General features: G+C 44.9%; 1 protein-coding gene across 1 annotated transcript in view; it reads left to right on the top strand.

The window, feature by feature from the left end:
• The window catches only part of stab2 (stabilin 2), a gene marked incomplete at both ends in the record, with an annotated part of 70,853 nt that overhangs the window by 8,606 nt on the left and 42,085 nt on the right, over positions 1 to 20,162 (top strand). Inside the window, 15 exon segments of the mRNA XM_083999330.1 lie at positions 737 to 933; positions 2,501 to 2,628; positions 3,831 to 3,964; positions 4,666 to 4,745; positions 5,427 to 5,576; positions 6,180 to 6,323; positions 6,411 to 6,473; positions 8,991 to 9,107; positions 9,210 to 9,263; positions 9,374 to 9,454; positions 11,739 to 11,891; positions 15,733 to 15,792; positions 15,900 to 15,998; positions 16,532 to 16,618; positions 19,959 to 20,070. Of these exon segments, the coding sequence (XP_083855456.1) occupies positions 737 to 933; positions 2,501 to 2,628; positions 3,831 to 3,964; positions 4,666 to 4,745; positions 5,427 to 5,576; positions 6,180 to 6,323; positions 6,411 to 6,473; positions 8,991 to 9,107; positions 9,210 to 9,263; positions 9,374 to 9,454; positions 11,739 to 11,891; positions 15,733 to 15,792; positions 15,900 to 15,998; positions 16,532 to 16,618; positions 19,959 to 20,070 (1,659 nt within the window).

The raw sequence follows: 20,162 nt of genomic DNA, 5'->3' as shown, positions 1-20,162 counted from the left end.
AGAGAGAGCAGACCAGCTTAATGGGAGGACTGGATGGCAGACTGGTTCATAGGAAGGGAGGGCAGACCAGCTTAATGGGAGGACTGGATGGCAGACTGGTTCATAGGAAGAGAGAGCAGACCAGCTTAATGGGAGGACTGGATGGCAGACTGGTTCATAGGAAGAGAGGGCAGACCAGCTTAATGGGAGGACTGGATGGCAGACTGGTTCATAGGAAGAGAGGACAGACCAGCTTAATGGGAGGACTGGATGGCAGACTGGTTCATGGGAAGAGAGGGCAGACCAGCTTAATGGGAGGACTGGATGGCAGACTGGTTCATGGGAAGAGAGGACAGACCAGCTTAATGGGAGGACTGGATGGCAGACTGGTTCATGGGAAGAGAGGGCAGACCAGCTTAATGGGAGGACTGGATGGCAGACTGGTTCATGGGAAGAGAGGGCAGACCAGCTTAATGGGAGGACTGGATGGCAGACTGGTTCATAGGAAGAGAGGACAGACCAGCTTAATGGGAGGACTGGATGGCAGACTGGTTCATAGGAAGAGAGGACAGACCAGCTTAATGGGAGGACTGGATGGCAGACTGGTTCATAGGAAGAGAGGACAGACCAGCTTAATGGGAGGACTGGATGGCAGACTGAGACTGTTGTAGTGAAGCTCTGTAGTTCAAGTCTCGCAGGTCGTATCTCTGTTGTGATACCTGATTGGTTGAGTTGTTGAGTGTGTTTTCTCCCTCAGCCATGAACCCGTGTGTGCGGCCGGTCTGCCACGCCCACGCCTCCTGCGTCCACACCGGTCCCAACCAGCACCTGTGCGCCTGTCACCAAGGTTACACCGGGGACGGACGCGTCTGCGCCGCCATCGACCCCTGTCAGAGCCAACATGGCGGCTGCGTCCCCGGCTCCTCCAGATGCGTCTACGATGGACCGGGAAAGGTCGGGATCAGGATCATTTCATTTCATTTCATTTCATTTCTTTATTTCTTTATTGAATTGGGACAGTGCACATTCATCAACACTGCCACTGCAAAAACTCTAAATCTTACCAAGAATATTTGTCTTATTTCTAGTCAAAATGTCATTTCCAGTCAAAATAAATCTCATTCTACCTAAAATAAGACTCATCACATTAAAAGCAGCTTGTTTTTAGAAACTTTTTACTTCTTTCAAGCAAATTTTCACTTGAAATAAGTAGAAAAAATCTAATAGTGGAGCAAGTTTTTCTTTCTTATTACAAACACAAAAATCTTGCTTTCACTGGCAGATTTTTCTACTTATTTCAAGTGAAAATTAGTTTGAAACAAGTGAAAATGATCTAAAAACAAGTTCATTTTTAGTTGATGAGTCTTATTTTAAGTGAAAACAGCTTAGTTTTGACTAGAAATGAGACATTTTGACAAGAAATAAGACAAATATTCTTGGAAAGATTTTGAGTTTTTGCAGTGTGACGCATTAAGCATCAGTGTAAATGTGCCGGACTTTGCACAGCTGCTAAACTTCAGCCGCAGTCCCAAGGCAGGTTTCTAAAAGACATAAACACAGAAGACTTTAAAACCTTGTGATGACAAGTCATACCATGGACAATTACAAGACAGAACACATACAGACAATATCAAGGCAAAACAAATAAGAACAGACAACTTTAACCCACAGTTAAAGAACAATATACCATACACGCCCCGGGAACAGACATCACATTAAACAGTATTTAAGCTACATGAGTACATGTCTGATTTGTTTATAACCAATGTTTGAGATTTTTTTTTTACAGAGTAAGACGTTTTCACAGTTTCTGATGTGTGGTGGTAACTTGTTCCAAGACTGAGTTCCTCTTACAGAAACAACTATTTGACTAAATGTTGTTCTACGCCTCGGTACATTACTATCACCTCTTGTTAAGGCTCTGGTTCTTCATCCTTCATTATTTTTTTTATGAATGAATTTATTCAGTGGTGATCAGTGCACTGCAAAAACTCAAAATCTTTCCAAGAATATTTGTCTTATTTCTTGTCAAAATGTCTCATTTCTAGTCAAAACTAATCTCTTTCCACTTAAAATAAGACTCATCACCTAAAAATTAACTTGTTTTTAGATCATTTTCACTTGTTCCAAACAAATTTTCACTTGAAATAAGTAGAAAAATCTGCCAGTGAAAGCAAGTTTTTGTGCTTGTTAAAAGGAAGAAAAACACTTCACTTCACTTCTGCTCCACTATCAGATTTTTCTACTTATTTCAAGTGAAAATCTGCTTGAAAAAAGTAAAAAGTGTCTAAAAACAAGCTGCTTTTTATGTGATGAGTCTTATTTTAAGTAGAATGAGATTTGTTTTGACTAGAAATAAGACAAATATTCTTGGTAAGATTTTGAGTTTTTGCAGTGTGATGAAGTCAGGATGAGGATGACTCAGCTGTACCTGTGACCCTTTGTGTGTGTGTGTGTGTGTGTGTGTGTGTGTGTGTGTGTGTGTGTGTGTGTGTGTGTGTGTGTGTGTGTGTGTCCTCAGTCCCACTGTGAGTGTCTTCCTGGTTTTGACCAGCTGGCCGGCGGCGGCTGCAGCCTTGCTGACGGGTGTCGACCAGACAGCTGTCACCCCAACGCCAACTGCAGCACCGTGGCTCCGGGACAGATAGAGTCAGTGTTTATCTCTCTCTGGGGGGGGGGGGTTGTCATGGTGACGGACACGTCGTAACATCGTAACGTTATTCACCACCGCTCCCTATTGATTTTTCACGGGCTTCGTTGTAAACAAATCCACATGGCCAGGCGGAGCGGTGTCAAAACAGCGGAATAGAAATGGGTTTTTCCCCCTAGAAATGACCATGGAAAGCTGCAGATAGATAGAGCCATTAGAAATGAATGCAACTGACTTTTAAAATGTATTTAATTTTGATGTTGTTAACTTACAGGCTTTGTTAGTTTTAGGTTAAAGCAGAAGTAAGTGATATATTTGTGTTAATATAAGTCTTAAATAGTTGTATCTTCCGACAGCAATCACTTCTATAGAGTGTTTGGTCTGAAACACGGGTCTGTCAGTCCCTCTGCTCTGAGCCCAGGAGAAAACATTTATCGTATCCTACAGTTTTTATCCAATGAGGAGAGAACGGCATAAAGGGGCAGTCCTCTCTGTGTGTGCAGCCAAGGAACGCCGTGAATGTGGTGACGTAGGGACAAGGACTGTTATGGTGCGTTCAAGGCAACTCGTAACTCGTGTTTTTCCGACCTGTGAAGTCGTACCAGTTCGATCTGGTACGAGTTCACGGGTCAGAAGTTACGAGTGGCCGTTATAGTGACTTTCACAGGTAAAACAGGTCGGAGAAACACGAGTGGGTTGCCTGGAACGCTACAAAGTCGTAAGTCGTGACTTGAAGCTGTAATTTACGATTTCAAAAGCCTGCCTGGAACGCAGCATTAGCGAAAACGACCGGACCACTTACTTCTGCTTTAAATATGTGCAAAAAAGTAAATGTTCTCAATAAACAAGTACTTACCCTGGGACTTGTAGCCTACAAATTTGTAAAGTTTGGCCCACAGCGTATTTGAGTTTGACCCCCCTGGTCTAGAGATTAAAACTTTGTCTTGGACTTTCAACATGAATGAGTGAATGATAGTGACAGTGGCATTAGGCTGGATAACAATTAAACATCACAGTCTTGTTCAGTCACACTAAACTCTCTGTGGCAGTGGATGGTGTTTCAATGACGTCACATAGTTTGTATTTCGATGGCGTCCATCCAGTAAGAAAATCCCCACTACACCACTGGACGTTGTCATGGTGATGGGGGGGAGTTGTCATGGTGATGAGGGGGTGTGTCACCTGTGTCTCTGTCCCTCAGGTGCACCTGCCTCCAGGGTTACCTTGGCAACGGTAAGGTGTGTTACGGGAACATCGTGCAGCGTCTGAACGAGCTGAACACGGAGCCCGGAGGCCAGTGGACGGGTCAGCTGAGCAACGCCCTCACGCTGTTCGGTACGGGCTGCATTATAGATTATAGATTATAGATTATGTATTGATTTGACCTCATTTATTTATTTATTGAATTGGGACAATGCACATCCATCCACATTGGTGCATTAAACATCAGTGGTTTTGATTTTTTTTTTTTTTTTTACCACGTTTTCTAGAATTTTTTAAAAACTTTTTGAGGAATTTTACCAGTTTCTTCTAGAATATAATAATTGAATTATTATTAAATTGAATTAATTATATTATTAAATTCAATTACATTTAAATTTAATTTTACCACGTTTTTCTAGAAATGTTTTAACGTTTTTAGAGAAATTTTTACCACTTTTCTCTATAGAAACTTTTTAACATTATTTCATTTTATTTTTGTGAAATCTTACTTTTTTCTAGATTTTTTTTTTAAACTTTTTTTTTTTGAGGATTTTTACCACTTTTTTTCCAGAAATTTCTCTAACAGTATTTCCACAAATTCACGCCATTGATGGTTTTTAACATAATATACTTTCTGTTGTGTGTGTCCAAGTTGTAAAGCAATAATTTATGTGTGAAAATATCATAGCATGCTTGTAAACTGTAGCTGTCAGAACTGGTCTTATATGATAGAAATGTTTTAACAAGTGGTTTTAAATGATGAATTTGTGGAGCTGACCCTGAGGAGCGTTGTGTTGTGTGTTCATGTTGTGTGTTCATGTTGTGTGTTTCAGGCTCGGTGTTGTGGCCTCTGCAGAACCTCGGCCCCTTCACCGTGTTCGTCCCGATCAACAAAGGCTTCAGAGGAACCTCGGTGAGGATCAACCACACACATAGATGTATATATTGACTAGATATATACCGCCTTCTGCTTCTCAGCGTACGTCAACACGGCGGCCATCTTGGTGAGGGGTTTCTGACCATAGTCATATAAACGTCTGACCAGCAGTCAGACCAGTCAGACCCTGTACAACACATCTCACTGTGTATTTATGCATGTGGGTGTGTGTCTGAGTATCTAAGTGTATGTTTAATACATTTAAAAAAAATGTTTGTTTTTGTTTGTATCATAACTATAGACCCTTTCAGAGAGTATAAACAAAGACAGGTGTGGCTCATTAGAAAACGCTCTGGTACACTAAATGGAATGGAGCCTTAATTAGTATCCTTGGTAACACCTGTATTTGTTTATACTCTCTGAAAGGGTCTATATGTCTGACATCTATAATAAACCAAACGGCTTGAGAACCGGTTGAATATTCAGTGAGTTGTGGTGATGTTAATGGTTGATAGACCTCTAGTGCAGGAAGTAGACACGGCTTCCCCCTGACCAAGATGGCCGCCGTGTTGACGCATTCCACTCAATAGAGCTGCCTGGGAACGCAGCATCTAGTCAGTATATATCTATGACTCACACTCAGCTGATCGATCGCCTGTGAACAGGAAGTAGCTGATCATCACAGCGTGTGTGTGTGTGTGTGTGTGTTTCCTCCAGGTGAGGACTCTGACCTCTGACCCGTCCAAGGCCAAGTACCTGTGTAAGATGCACCTGGTTGCCGGGGTGATGCCCTTCGACTCCCTGAAGAAGAGCGACGTGTTTTACACCCTGACGGGAAAATCAGCTGAGACGGACACGACGGGAGGGGTGAGGTCATCAACAGCCAATAGGGTCAACATATCCAGAGGATTTGTACTTATTATTCTTACTTGAATACATTTCCAAGACAAATATTAGTACTTTTACTGGAGTTAATTAGTAGGAAGGCTGAAAAGTACTGGTTACTTTCAGGTCTTTTTCTAAACTCCTATTGGACACAAGCTGTGTTTGTCAGAGAAGGAAACCCTAACCCCTAAAAGCAGCACATCAGTGCAGCTGCTTTCAAAGAGTTCATTCTCACTAACAAGAGTTAAAAGTTCCTTACATTCATTTACAAACTATTAGAGTCATTCACTGATGTGGAGAATAAGACATTTACTCTCACTCTGACTTTGACTTAAAGTACCTACCTTTAAAAGCATGTACTTTTTTACTCTTACTGCAGTAACACGTCGACACGTCTGAGATACTTTTACTTGTAACGGAGTAAATTTTGACCAGTAGTATTCGTACTCTTACTCAAGTACTGGGGTGGAGTATCTCCTAGAACATTCAACAATAGTAGATGACAGAACTGATATAAATGTAAGATACAAAACACAAAAGAAGAAAAAACACAAACTAAAATGCATCTTGTTTGTCTCGTCCCAGGACCTGCAGACCTACATCCGTATCCATGGCAGCAGGAAGAGAGGAACCATCGTCCAATCAGATGTTGTGGCATCCAACGGGATGATCCACCTGATCAATAAGCTGATGGACAGCGTTTCTCCGACTGTGGAGAGCGACACCAAGGTAAAGGAGGAGACCGGTGACTCGGGTAAACTGAGGTTAGAGCCTGAAGTCCCTGACTCACCTCCTGGTTCTTCTTGTCGTTCCCAGGAGAACCTGATGAAGATCATCTCTGACTACGGAAAATTTGACAAGTTCAAGTCTCTGTTGGAGGTGAGAGGGAACAACCTACACCTACACCCTGACACCTGTACCTACACCTATACCTGTACCTACACCTACACCCTGACACCCAAAGAAGTTTAAATCAAAAGCAACTGGACTTGGTTATTTGTCTAGAAGACGTTTCACCTTCATCCAAGAGGCTTCATCAGTTCATGTAGCATCTGACCAGGCTGGGACTGGTCCAACTATCTGGTGTGGAGACTCAGTATTTAACCTCTTGTGTGTGCACACACAAATAGTAATGTTTGTCCAATCATTGGTTTTATAAACTTTACAAACATCAGATTAGTGGGAGGGTTCAGAAGGGGCCGGTGCCGTGTGATTTGGGTGGCAGCCGTGGGAACGGGGGCCCCGGCGACCCAATTCCCGGACAACGACTCTGGCTTTAGGGACATGGAATGTCACCTCGCTGGGGGGGAAAGAGCCTGAGCTCGTACGGGAGGTTGAGAGGTACCGGCTAGAGATAGTCGGGCTCACCTCCACGCACAGCCTGGGCTCTGGAACCAACTCCTGGAGAGAGGCTGGACTCTCTTCCACTCTGGAGTTGCCCACGGTGAGAGGCGGCGAGCTGGTGTGGGCTTGCTCATAGCAGCTCAGCTCAGCCGCCATGTGTTGGAGTTCTCTCCACTTAACGAGAGGGTCGCTTCCCTGCGCCTTCGGGTCGGGGATAGGTCTCTCACGGGCCGAGCAGCAGTGCAGAGTACCGGCCTTCCTGGAGGCCCTGGGAGGGGTGCTGGAAGCTGCTCCAACCGGGGACTCCATCGTTCTGCTGGGGGACTTCAACGCTCACGTGGGCAGCGACAGTGTTACCTGGAGAGGTGTGATTGGGAGGAACGGCCTCCCCGATCTGAACCCGAGTGGTGTTTTGTTATTGGACTTCTGTGCTAGCCACAGTCTGTCCATAACGAACACCATGTTGGAGCATAAGGGTCCATCAGTGCACATGGCACCAGGACACCCTAGGCCGGAGGTCAATGATCGACTTTGTAGTCGTGTCATCTGATCTCCGGCCGTATGTCTTGGACACTCGGGTGAAGAGAGGGGCTGAGCTGTCAACTGATCACCACCTGGTGGTGAGTTGGATCCGCTGGCAGGGGAGGAAGCTGGTCAGACCTGGAAGACCCAAGCGTATCGTGAGGGTCTGCTGGGAACATCTGGCAGAATCCCCTGTCAGGGAGGTCTTCAACTCCCACCTCCGGGAGAGCTTTGACCAGATTCCGAGGGAGGCCGGAGACATTGAGTCCGAATGGACCATGTTCTCCACTTCCATTGTTGACGCGGCCATCCGGAGCTGCGGCCGTAAGGTCTCCGGTGCCTGTTGTGGTGGCAATCCCCGAACCTGGTGGTGTACACCGGAAGTAAGGGATGCCGTCAAGCTGAAGAAGGAGTCCTACCGAGCCTGGCTAGCTCGGAGGACTCCTGAGGCAGCTGATGGGTACCGGCAGGCCAAGCGGACGGCAGCCTGGGCAGTCACGGAAGCAAAAATACTTCGAGGATCTCCTCAATCCCACTGAAACGCCTTCCGTCGAGGAAGCAGAGGCTGAGGATTCAGTGGTTGATTCATTCATCACCCAAGCTGAAGTCACTGAGGTAGTCCAGAAGCTCCTCAGTGGCAAGGCACCGGGGGTGGATGAGATCCGCCCTGAGTACCTCAAGTCTCTGGATGTTGTGGGGCTGTCGTGGCTGACACGCCTCTGCAGCATCGCGTGGCAGTCGGGGACAGTGCCTCTGGACTGGCAGACCGGGGTGGTGGTCCCTCTCTTCAAAAAGGGGGACCGGAGGGTGTGTTCCAACTACCGGGGGATCACACTCCTCAGCCTCCCGGGGAAAGTCTATTCCAGGGTGCTGGAGAGGAGAATTCGGCCGATAGTCGAACCTCGGATTCAGGAGGAACAATGCGGTTTTCGTCCTGGCCGTGGAACACTGGACCAGCTCTACACCCTCCGCAGGGTGCTCGAGGGCGCATGGGAGTTTGCCCAACCAGTCCACATGTGTTTTGTGGAAGAAGGCTTTCGACCGTGTCCCACGTGGCATCCTGTGGGAGGTGCTCCGAGAGTATGGGGTCGGAGGCCCTCTGCTGAGGGCTGTACGGTCCCTGTATGACCGGAGCAGGAGCTTGGTTCGCATGGCCGGCAATAAGTCAGACCTGTTCCCGGTGCGTGTTGGACTCCGGCAGGGCTGCCCTTTGTCACCGGTTCTGTTCATTATCTTTATGGACAGAATTTCTAGGCGCAGCCAAGGGCCGGAGGGGGTACGGTTCGGGAGCCACTTGATTTCATCTCTGCTTTTTGCAGATGATGTGGTCTTGTTGGCTCCCTCGAGCCAGGACCTTCAGCATGCACTGGGGTCACTCAAACGACTGTCGTTGGCACATGGAGCACAAGCCTCTTGGATGAAGGTGAAACGTCTTCCTAGACAAATAACCAAGTCCTGCTTTTGATTTAAACTTCTTTGGGGACAGATGAGAACATTCCCAGACTTCCTGTACTGTCGTTGCTCCTCTAGAAAACGGACTTGGCCTCGGTGCTGAACCTTCCCGGTCCCGTCACCGTCTTCGCTCCGACCACCGCGGCCTTCGACGCCATGACGGACGGACACCTGTCCTTCCTCAGCAGCGCCGAGGTGAGAGCCGCCTGGCCCGGCAGTCAGTTACCATAGAAACCAGGTCTTACTTCATGTCTTATTGATTTCACTGACCGATCTGATCGACTGTTCGAACCCCAGGGCCACAACAAGCTGGTGGAGCTGCTGAGGAACCACGTGGTCCCGTCCACCGCCGTGAGTTCACCTGTAGTTCACCGCATACCTCACTCACCTGTGCCTTATCATTACTTCCTGTTGACCTGTCTCTGATGATGTCACTGATGATGTCACTGTCCCGTGTGCAGCTGGAGGTCTTCAACGTGGCGTCCAGCCCCCGGATCGTGACGATGGCCAATCAGGTTCTGACGATAAACGTGACGGAGAACGTAAGTGTGGTCGACTACTCACAGAGGGCCCTAGTTTCTTAGACCGAGCGAAGTCTAACCTCAGGGCAGCTTCGCCACGTCAACGGGGCGTGGACCAGGTCCATTTCGCAAGATTGGTGGGCCGCGCAGTCAGACTTAGACCAGCGCAATCCCTCCCCTCGTCCCTCCCACCGGCGCAAACGGCGAAGAGGGAGGAGACAGGGCGGGAGGGAGACAGGAGGAGGAGAGAAAGGCGTGGAGTGGGTTTGACACAGCCGAGTCAGATCTTCACCAATCAAAGGAGCTCCTCTCCTCACCTTTAACTGCGCGGAGGGCGATGCGCGCTGCAAGTTTGTCATTTTATACTTGGACATGGACGGAGGAAACAGCGACGCCAGAGGCCGAACCTCTCCCAGGAGGAAACAGCTGTTTCCCCGGAGGTCCGAGCTCAGAGTGACCAATAATGAGTTTACTAATAATAATACAAATATCCTTAATCAGGTTTGATCTGATACACTGAGAACCCCTGCCCAATGTAAGAAACAACAACTAATAAACTAATGAAGAAACTCACATTTATTCAAACCCTGTAAGCAAGATGAGAGGTGTAATCACAACATAAACAAACACCATGCGTAACGGATGAAATCAGCGTAAAGGAAGCTCTCTCTCTCTCTCTCTCTCTGTCCGTCTCTTTTTTTCTCTTTTTTCTCTGTGATAGAGATGCTGAGTATACTGTAGTAGGCTATATACTGACTATCTGATACCGAGGCTGTGGTGGACTAAGAGAGATGAAGATTTGTGTTTTGTTTTTCATTACGGCTGCGTGATGCGGTCGCTCGCTCTAATGAATTAATAAGTAAATAAATAAATAAAGCGATCATCACAAGGGCAGAGTGGTATCTCAACACGGCAGCGACATGCAGTCATCCACCCTCAGTCCTGCTTGGGACATCCACAGCTGCTTTTCAGTGCCAGTTCGTCCCTGCTGTGTTAATTCAGGTGGAGTTTCCATTACGCACCGACAGCCTTTGATCTCTGCTTTGATCTGACGTCAGATGTGACGGGACAATCTATATAGATATAAATTCACGTGTTGATTCCATTAGTTGCATTAAAAAGTGGTTATTGTGGATATTTATTGCATTGAAATGTGTCTGGAACTGTGGAGATCTGCCTGTGAGGTCTTGGTGACGTGTGTGCACTGCAGGTCAGTCAGCCAAACTTCCACTGCACCTGCTGCGCTCCGCCCTGCGCTGAGAGTAGACCTGGTTGGAGGTGGCGAGCTTTCAGCGCAACCTCGGCGAGACATTTTCGCACAAAACTTCCACTGCACCAAGCTGAATCTGTGACGCCTCCCCCTGCTGCGCGGCCACGCCTATCTCAGCGCAGCGCGATCTACAAATCTCCCAATCTGACTTTGCGCTAGGCTGCGCTGGTCGAAACTTGCATTAGACCGGCTGCGCTACCTTGCGCCACCTGCGCTGCGCCAGCAAACTAGGGCCCCTAGTGTCTGTCAGTCTGTAGGTAGGCCTACCTCACTGCAAAAACTCAAACTCTTACCAAGAATATTCGTCTTATTTCTTGTCAAAATGTCTCATTTCTTGTCAAAACTAATCTCTTTCCACTTAAAATAAGACTCATCACCTAAAAATTAACTTGTTTTTAGATCATTTTCACTTGTTTCAAACACATTTTCACTTGAAATAAGTAGAAAAATCTGCCAGTGAAAGCAAGTTTTTTGTGTTTGTAATAAGGAAGAAAAACTTGCTCCACTATCAGATTTTTCTACTTATTTCAAGTGACAATGTGCTTGAAAGAAGTAAAAAGTGTCTTATTTTTAAGTATAATGAGATTAGTTTTGACTAGAAATGCCTTTTTGACTAAAAATAAGACAAATATTCTTGGTAAGATATTTGAGTTTTTGCAGTGCACCTGTGTCTGTCGGTCTGTAGGTAGGCTACCTCACTGCAAAAACTCTAAATCTTTCCAGGAATATTTGTCTTATTTCTAGTCAAAATGTCATTTCTAGTCCAAACAAATCAAATTATACTTAAAATAAGACTCGTCACATAAAAAGCAGCTTGTTTTTAGACACTTTTTACTTCTTTCAAGCAGATTTTCACTTGAAATAAGTAGAAAGATTTTTCTACTTATTTCAAATGAAAATCAGTTTGAAACAAGTAAAAATGATCTAAAAACAAGTTAATTTAAGTGGAAAGAGATTAGTTTTGACAAGAAATAAGACAAATATTCTTGGAAAGATTTAGAGTTTTTGCTCTGTCGGTTCTGTTTGGTTTCTCAGGGTCAGATCTTGGTCGGCGGCGCCGCGGTGATGGAGGCGGCGGTGGAGGCGAGGAACGGACGTCTCTACGTGGTCGACAGAGTTCTGACTCCGTCCTCCATCGAACCGGTGCTTCCTCATCGCTGTGACATCACAGAGACCAAGATCATCAAGGTGAGATTCAGACGTCATCATCGTACAACAAGACCTTTACACTGCAAAAACTCAACATCTTTCCAAGAATATTTGTCTTATTTCTTGTCAAAATGTCTCATTTCTAGTCAAAACTAAACTCTTTTCTCTTAAACATGACTCATCACCTAAAAATGAACTTGTTTTGAGATAATTTTCACTTGTTTCAAACAAATTTTCACTTGAAATAAGTAGAAAAATCTGCCAGTGAAAGCAAGTTTTTTGTGTTTGTAATAAGAAAGAAAAACTTGCTCCACTATCAGATTTTTCTACTTATTTCAAGTGAAAATCTGCTTGAAAGAAGTAAAAAGTGTCTAAAAACAAGCTGCTTTTTATGTGATGAGTCTTATTTTAAGTAGAATGAGATTTGTTTTGACTGGAAATAAGACAAATATTCTTGGTAAGATTTTGAGTTTTTGCAGTGTATTCACAGGTTAAAGGGCCAGTTCAACATTTATTCAGATCCTCCTCTCTCCATAATCCCTATAGTCATAGCAGTAGGTTCGTTACCTTTAATTGTCGGTGCAAGCTGTTTTTAGAGCGGTGGAGCAGAGCCGTGAGCTGCTCAGAGCTACGCTACGGAGGCTCATTATGGGATTTCTTGGTTTCCCTCATCATCAAACTCATCAAATACACAATCCAACAACTCCACAACGCTCTGGTGGACAAGTTGTGAGCTGCACATTCACCACGCTATGAGATAATAACACAACGTTACCACACAGAGTTGTTTTAGAGGGAAATGCAGCCGGTGTCGGTACCAAATGTGTCCGGGGCGGCGACTGGCGATGACGTGGCACATCGTGATTGGTCGTGGTGGCGTAATGCGTTACTTGGATGCTACCGCGGATGTTAGTGAAGTTAGTCACTCTGCCTCATAGTAAATATTGGACTCATCTGTCACAGACACATCTCTTCTCAACAGTTTGACACCAAAATGACAACTTTCAGACGGACACATCAGGAGAAAATGAACTTAGTTCCAGACCTGTCTCTGTCTCTGGCTCAACAACACACTCTCGCCAGATTTGGCACCGATCTCCATGGCAAATGTAAGGGGCCGTGTCCACCAGGTGCGTTTTCAGCGCTCTGGGCGTCTACTTTCCATTCAAACCCTATTGAGTTGGGCGCTCACAGCTCTCAGCGTCCTCGGCGGTAAAACGCCCTGGGCGCTTGCTTCTTTTTGTCGCGGCGCTCAGAGCGCTTTGAGTTGAAATCTGTTCAACTTTTAGAACAGCGCTCCGCTCGTCAATGTCACTTTTCCCCGCACTGACCAATCAGAATCAAGAAGGGGCGGGACTTACGTTACCGACGGCAACACAACCGGAGACGTGGCTCGGTTTATATCATGACCCACACTTGTATTGAAGGTAGGCCGACCTCAGGGTCCATGTCAAAAGCTGCTGCTAATGCTATTGTGTATTTCTGACACTCGTTGTAGTGTTTACATTAAACAAGGCAGGAACACGGAAGTGTCAGAGGACTCGTTTTGTAACCTAGCAACAGCGGCATTCTGACGGGAGAGAGAGAGCGCTAAGCGCTGGGAAAGCAGCGCTGAGAGCGCTGTCAGAGCTGAAAGCGCGTCTGGTGGACACAGCCCCTAAATGTTTAATGTTATCATAAGAAAATATAAATAGCTCACTTCACTTTCGTCTCCCTACAACTTTTATAAATCCTCACGACCAATCACGATGTGCCACGTCATCGCCAGTCGCCGCCCCGGACACATCTGGTAGTACCGACAACGGAACTACATTCCAGACACGGCTGCTGGGCGGAGGGATTTCAGAAGAGAAAGTAGTTCAGAGTATTTGCTTCATGTGTCGTTGTAACGTTACATAGTTATACATTATTATTTCACAGTGTGGTGAATGAACCTCCTGCTGTGACTGTAGGGGTCATGGTGAGAGGAGAAGCTGACTAAATGTTGAACTGTCCCTTTAAAACCTACACAATCAACACCTGGTTTCAATGAGACGACACTTTCAGTTCAGTTTCAGTTTAATTTATTGAAAAGGGACAATGTACATTATTAAAACATTGTAAAAAAACAAATGTAAATGCACCCGAGTTAGCAAAAAAAACAGTTTTCATCGCCAGTCCCTCTGCCTGATGATAAAAGGCAACTTTTAAAAAAAGCAACAATGAGGTAAAATACCAAAGACACATTAATAAATATACATTTGTGAGGCCATAACACACGTTTGCGGTGGCACAAGGTCGTTAGTGCTCTAATATAATCAGTTGTTAGTGCTGCCGTCACAGGGCTTCAGCAATACATAGTATTAAGGAGCAGGATTCATTAAACACATCACTATAACTATCTGGTTACTACATACAGGAAGATACATGACAGAATACTCAATGCCTATACTAACTATCTGGTTACTACATATTAGTCTACTTGCCAACAATGAGTACCCGGAAATGTTGAGTACCCCAAAGTTTTATGTTAGAAATATATAGTATGGGTCCCCAGTATTCAGAAACTGCCGGATGCTAACTTATATATATTGGGCAATTAGCATAACAGACACAATTAGCATAAATAAGCATAATTGCCTATATGGGCAATATTTCAACAAAATTGACTTGGCTGATCTGGGCAATATTGGAGTGGTTTTAGTCCATTTCTGACATTTTCAAAATTAAAAATGGCTGTCTTAACCGGAAGTGACCAGATTTTAACCGCCAGTGGGCCGATTTTGATGGACCAAAATCTGGTCACTTCCGGTTTAGACAGCCATTTTGAATTTTGAAAATGTCAGAAATGGATTCAGCATCATCAATAACCCCTAAAACCACTCCAATATTGCCCAGATCAGCCAAGTCAATTTTGTTGAAATATTGCCCATATAGGACGAATCGCCTCGTTGTTTACAACTACTTCCTGGTAGAAAACCAGCATTCGAACAATAGTGACGGACGAGAGTTTCGCTATATATATCTACTTTTACATGTCACTATATCGCCGTTTAGACTAATCTGATGTTTGTAAAGTCTATAAAACCAATGATTAGACAAACATTACTATTTACGTGTGCACATTTTTGTAATTAGTCATGGTTATCAGAGACTGGGCTAACGGTTAGCTACCTGTTTAACTTTAATAACTCAGTGACTCAATAAACGCTCCATGAACAAATATTTTCTCCAGCGGATATCTGAGTTCCAACATGACTGAGCTAACTGGAGTAGTTTCATGTCGTGTCCCACAACGGGAGGGTTTTAACAGCTGACGTCCTGCTGTTAGCTTAGCTACTGCTGTTAGCTTAGCTACCACCGTTAGCTTAACTACCGTTAGCTTAGCTACCGTTAGCTGTCCCTGTCAGCTGAGCCACTGATGCTTTCTAGACACTGTGATTCCCCCCAACTGAATAAATACAACACATAGCAACACAAAACACACACACAGAAATAGTAATGTTTCTTCAATCATTTCAGATTTGTCTAAACGGTGATAGGGCGTGAAAAATATGATATATAGCTAAACTCTCGTTCGTTACTATTGATCTCATTCACATTACAGCTGGTTTTCTACCCGGAAGTAGAATGTAAACAACAAGGCGATTCGGTCTATAGGCGGTTATGCTTATTTATGCTAATTGTGTCTGTTATGCTAATTGTCCAATATAAGTTAGCATCCGGCAGTTTCTGAATACTGGGGACCCATACTATCTATTTCTAACATAAAACTTTGGGGTACTCAACATTTCCGGGTTCACAATGGGGCCCTATGGGCTGGCAGGTAGACTATATTAGGAACACATTAACGTGTTGTTGAGGTGTTGTTGTGACGTCATGCTCTGTCTCTGTCTCCCAGGGCGACTGTGTCTCGTGCTCCACGCTCAGACTGTTCCCGTGTCCGTCCGGAGGTCTGGCGGTGAGACGTCTCACTCTGCTTCTCTTTCTCTCTCTGGGACTTTATTATTTATTTGTTTATTGTGTGGACCGTGAGTCACTGTGTTGCTCGTCTCTCTCTGTGATCAGGTCTCCTCCGTATTTGGATGTGTTTACGCTCGCTCCCTCTCCACCGGGTTCAGTTTCCCCGTCACCGGCTGTTCACCGCTCTGCAACGCAACTGTAACGGTAACGAACGAACGCCATTCACACAGTCTGTTCACATCTGGGTCCATTCAAAACCAGTTGTCACTACCTCTTTCCAAGTCTTTCCAAGAATATTTGTCTTATTTCTTGTCAATGTCTCATTTCTAGTCAAAACTAATCTCTTTCCTCTTAAAATAAGACTCATCACCTACAATGAACTTGTTTTTAGATCATTTTCACTTGTTTCAAACAAATTTTCACTTGAAATAAGTAGAAAAATCTGCCAGTGAAAGCTAGTTTTTTGTGTTTGTGGTAAGGAAGAAAAACTTGTTCCACTATCAGATTTGCTTGAAAGAAGTGAAAATGACCTAAAAACAAGCTGCTTTTTAATGTGATGAGTTTTATTTTAAGTAGAATGAGATTTAGGAATTAAATTTTCTCTGTAAGATATTTGAGTTTTTGCAGTGTGTGTTTCCCTGACGTCTACCTGTGTGTGCGTGTGCGTGTGTGTGTGTGTGTGTGTGTGTGTGTGTGTGTGTGTGTGTGTGTGTGTGTGTGTGTGTGTGTGTGTGTAGACCCAGGCGTGTTGTAAAGGCTTCTATGGTCCAGACTGTTCTCCCTGTCCAGGAGGATTCCAGACTCCCTGCTCAGGACACGGTCAGGTGAGACTGGCAGCACACACACCGTTATCAAGACCTAGTTGTCTTTTTACAGTGTACAGAGGTTTAGGCCAATAGACCGAATCTCCTTGTTGTTTACATTCTACTTCCTGGTAGAAAACCAGCTGTAATGTGAATGAGATCAATAGTAACGAATGAGAGTTTAGCTATATATCATATTTTTCACGCCCTATCACCGTTTAGACAAATCTGAAATGATTGAAGAAACATTACTATTTCTGTGTGTGTGTTTTGTGTTGCTGTGTGTGGTATTTATTCAGTTTGGGGGAATCACAGTGTCTAGAAAGCATCAGTGGCTCAGCTGACAGGGACAGCTAACGGTAGCTAAGCTAACGGTAGCTAAGCTAACGGTAGCTAAGCTAACAGTAGCTAAGCTAACGGCGGTAGCTAAGCTAACAGCAGGACGTCAGCTGTTAAAACCCTCCCGTTGTGGGACACGACATGAAACTACTCCAGTTAGCTCAGTCATGTTGGAACTCAGATATCCGCTGGAGAAAATATTTTTTCATGGAGCGTTTATTGAGTCACTGAGTTATTAAAGTTAAACAGGTAGCTAACCGTTAGCCCGGCTAATCTATGATAACCATGACTAATTACAAAAATGTGCACACAGAAATAGTAATGTTTGTCCAATCATTGGTTTTATAAACTTTACAAACATCAGATTAGTCTAAACGGTGATATAGTGACATGAACAATTAGATAAATATAGTGAAACTCTCGTCCGTCACTATTGTTCTCATGCTGGTTTTCTACCAGGAAGTAGTTGGAAACAACAAGGAGATTCGTCCTATAAAGGAGGTTAAATCGAAAGCAACTGGACTTAGTTATTTGTCTAGGAAGACGTTTCACCTCTCATCCAAGAGGCTTCATCAGTTCATGTAGCATCTGACCAGGCTGGGACTGGTCCAACTATCTGGTGTGGAGACTCACTATTTAACCTCTTGTGTGGGCGTTTCACAAGGGTGATGATGTCACTGGTTCCCTTTTGTGCTCCAAGTGCCAACGACAGTCGTTGGAGTGACAGTCGTTGGTGGGAAGTTGGTTTCGACTTCGTTAGTGCCCTATTGTGTTCTAACGGCAGTCGTTGGAGTCACTTGCCACTTGTGAACAGTGGTTGTTCTTTGAGGCTAGATGGTTGAGTCTCCTGGGAAGGGATGAAAGGGCAGCATTGTAAATTGGAGATAGGTGGTGTCTCAGACCTCCTCCCCTGTTGAGGGAAGGTTTTTCTACTTTTACAAAAATGGCTTCTTTAACTCCTCTTTCAAACCATCTGTCCTCTCTGTCTAGGATTTGAACATTGCTGTCCTCAAAGGAGTGGGCTTTCTCCTTGAGATGTAAATGGACAGCAGAGTCCAGTCCTGAGGAGTTAGCTCTCCTGTGTTGGGCCATGCGTTTATGCAGTGGTTGTTTTGTTTCTCCAATGTAGAGGTCTTTGCATTCCTCGTTGCATTGGACTGCATACACCAGATTGCTTTTGTGGGTGTGTGGTGTTCTGTCCTTGGGATGTACCAGTCTCTGTCTGAGTGTGTTGCTGGGTTTGAAATACACAGGGATACGGTGTTTGTTAAAGATCCTCCTGAGTTTTTCTGATACTCCCGACACATATGGAATGACTATGTTTTTTCTCTTGTTTTGTCTTTCTTTCTCAACCACTTTGCTGGTTTTCTTTCTGGAAGCAGCTGCAGTTTTCACAAAGGTCCAGTTAGGGTAACCACAAGTTGTGAGGGCGCCTCTCAGGTGCTTGTGTTCTGCCCCTTGGGCCTGTGAGCTGGTGGGCACGTTATCAGCTCTGTGTTGCAAAGTTCTGATAACACCAAGCTTATGTTCCAGAGGGTGGTGAGAATCGAAAAGTAGATATTGGTCTGTATGTGTGGGTTTTCTGTATACCCCAATGTGGAGGCTCCTGTCCTTTTTCATATGGACGTCACAATCTAAGAAAGGCAGACTATTGTCCTTGACATCCTCTCTGGTGAACTTGATGTTTTTGTCCACTGAGTTGATGTGTTCGGTAAAAGCTTGCACTTCTTTGGTTTTGATTTTAACCCATGTGTCGTCCACATACCTGAACCAGTGGCTCGGTGTTGTTCCTTCAAAGGAAGGCTTTAAACTCCTTTGAAGGAACAACACCGAGCGACTCTCACCACCCTCTGGAACATAAGCTTGGTGTTATCAGAACTTTGCAACACAGAGCTGATAACGTGCCCACCAGCTCACAGGCCCAAGGGTCAGAACACAAGCTCCTGAGAGGCGCCCTCACAACTTGTGGTTACCCTAACTGGACCGTTGTGAAAACTGCAGCTGCTTCCAGAAAGAAAACCAGCAAAGTGGTTGAGAAAGAAAGACAAAACAAGAGAAAAAACATAGTCATTCCATATGTGTCGGGAGTATCAGAAAAACTCAGGAGGATCTTTAACAAACACCGTATCCCTGTGTATTTCAAACCCAGCAACACACTCAGACAGAGACTGGTACATCCCAAGGACAGAACACCACACACCCACAAAAGCAATCTGGTGTATGCAGTCCAATGCAACGAGGAATGCAAAGACCTCTACATTGGAGAAACAAAACAACCACTGCATAAACGCATGGCCCAACACAGGAGAGCTAACTCCTCAGGACTGGACTCTGCTGTCCATTTACATCTCAAGGAGAAAGCCCACTCCTTTGAGGACAGCAATGTTCAAATCCTAGACAGAGAGGACAGATGGTTTGAAAGAGGAGTTAAAGAAGCCATTTTTGTAAAAGTAGAAAAACCTTCCCTCAACAGGGGAGGAGGTCTGAGACACCACCTATCTCCAATTTACAATGCTGCCCTTTCATCCCTTCCCAGGAGACTCAACCATCTAGCCTCAAAGAACAACCACTGTTCACAAGTGGCAAGTGACTCCAACGACTGTCGTTAGAACACAATAGGGCACTAACGAAGTCGAAACCAACTTTCCATCAAAGACAGTCACTCCAACGACTGTCGTTGGCACTTGGAGCACAAAAGGGAACCAGTGACATCATCACTTGTGAACGCCCACACAAGAGGTTAAATAGTGAGTCTCCACACCAGATAGTTGGACCAGTCCCAGCCTGGTCAGATGCTACATGAACTGATGAAGCCTCTTGGATGAGAGGTGAAACGTCTTCCTAGACAAACAACTAAGTCCAGTTGCTTTCGATTTAACCTCCTTTGAAATACTATGACCTGGACAAATGAGAATATGCACCGGCTTCTATAAAGGAAGGTGAAGAGTTTTTTTTTTTTTTTTTACAGTGTACAGAGGTAAATAAAAGAGAGTGAAGAGTTGTTGTTGTATTTTTTTTACAGTGCACAGACGGCATTGAAGGGAGCGGGTTGTGTGCGTGTGAATCGAACTTCCAAGGCTCTCGCTGTCAGTACTGCTCCTCCTCCAACAAACACGGACCCAACTGTGACACCGGTGAGTCTGATGAGTCGTCTTCATGACATCACACAGACAGCTGTGACGTCACGGTGACATCACACAGTCAGGCGTGACATCACAGTGACGTA

This window comes from Trachurus trachurus (assembly GCF_905171665.1).
Source record: "Trachurus trachurus genome assembly, chromosome: 23".
Lineage (NCBI taxonomy): Eukaryota > Metazoa > Chordata > Actinopteri > Carangiformes > Carangidae > Trachurus > Trachurus trachurus.
This window is presented reverse-complemented; position numbering and strand designations above follow the sequence as displayed.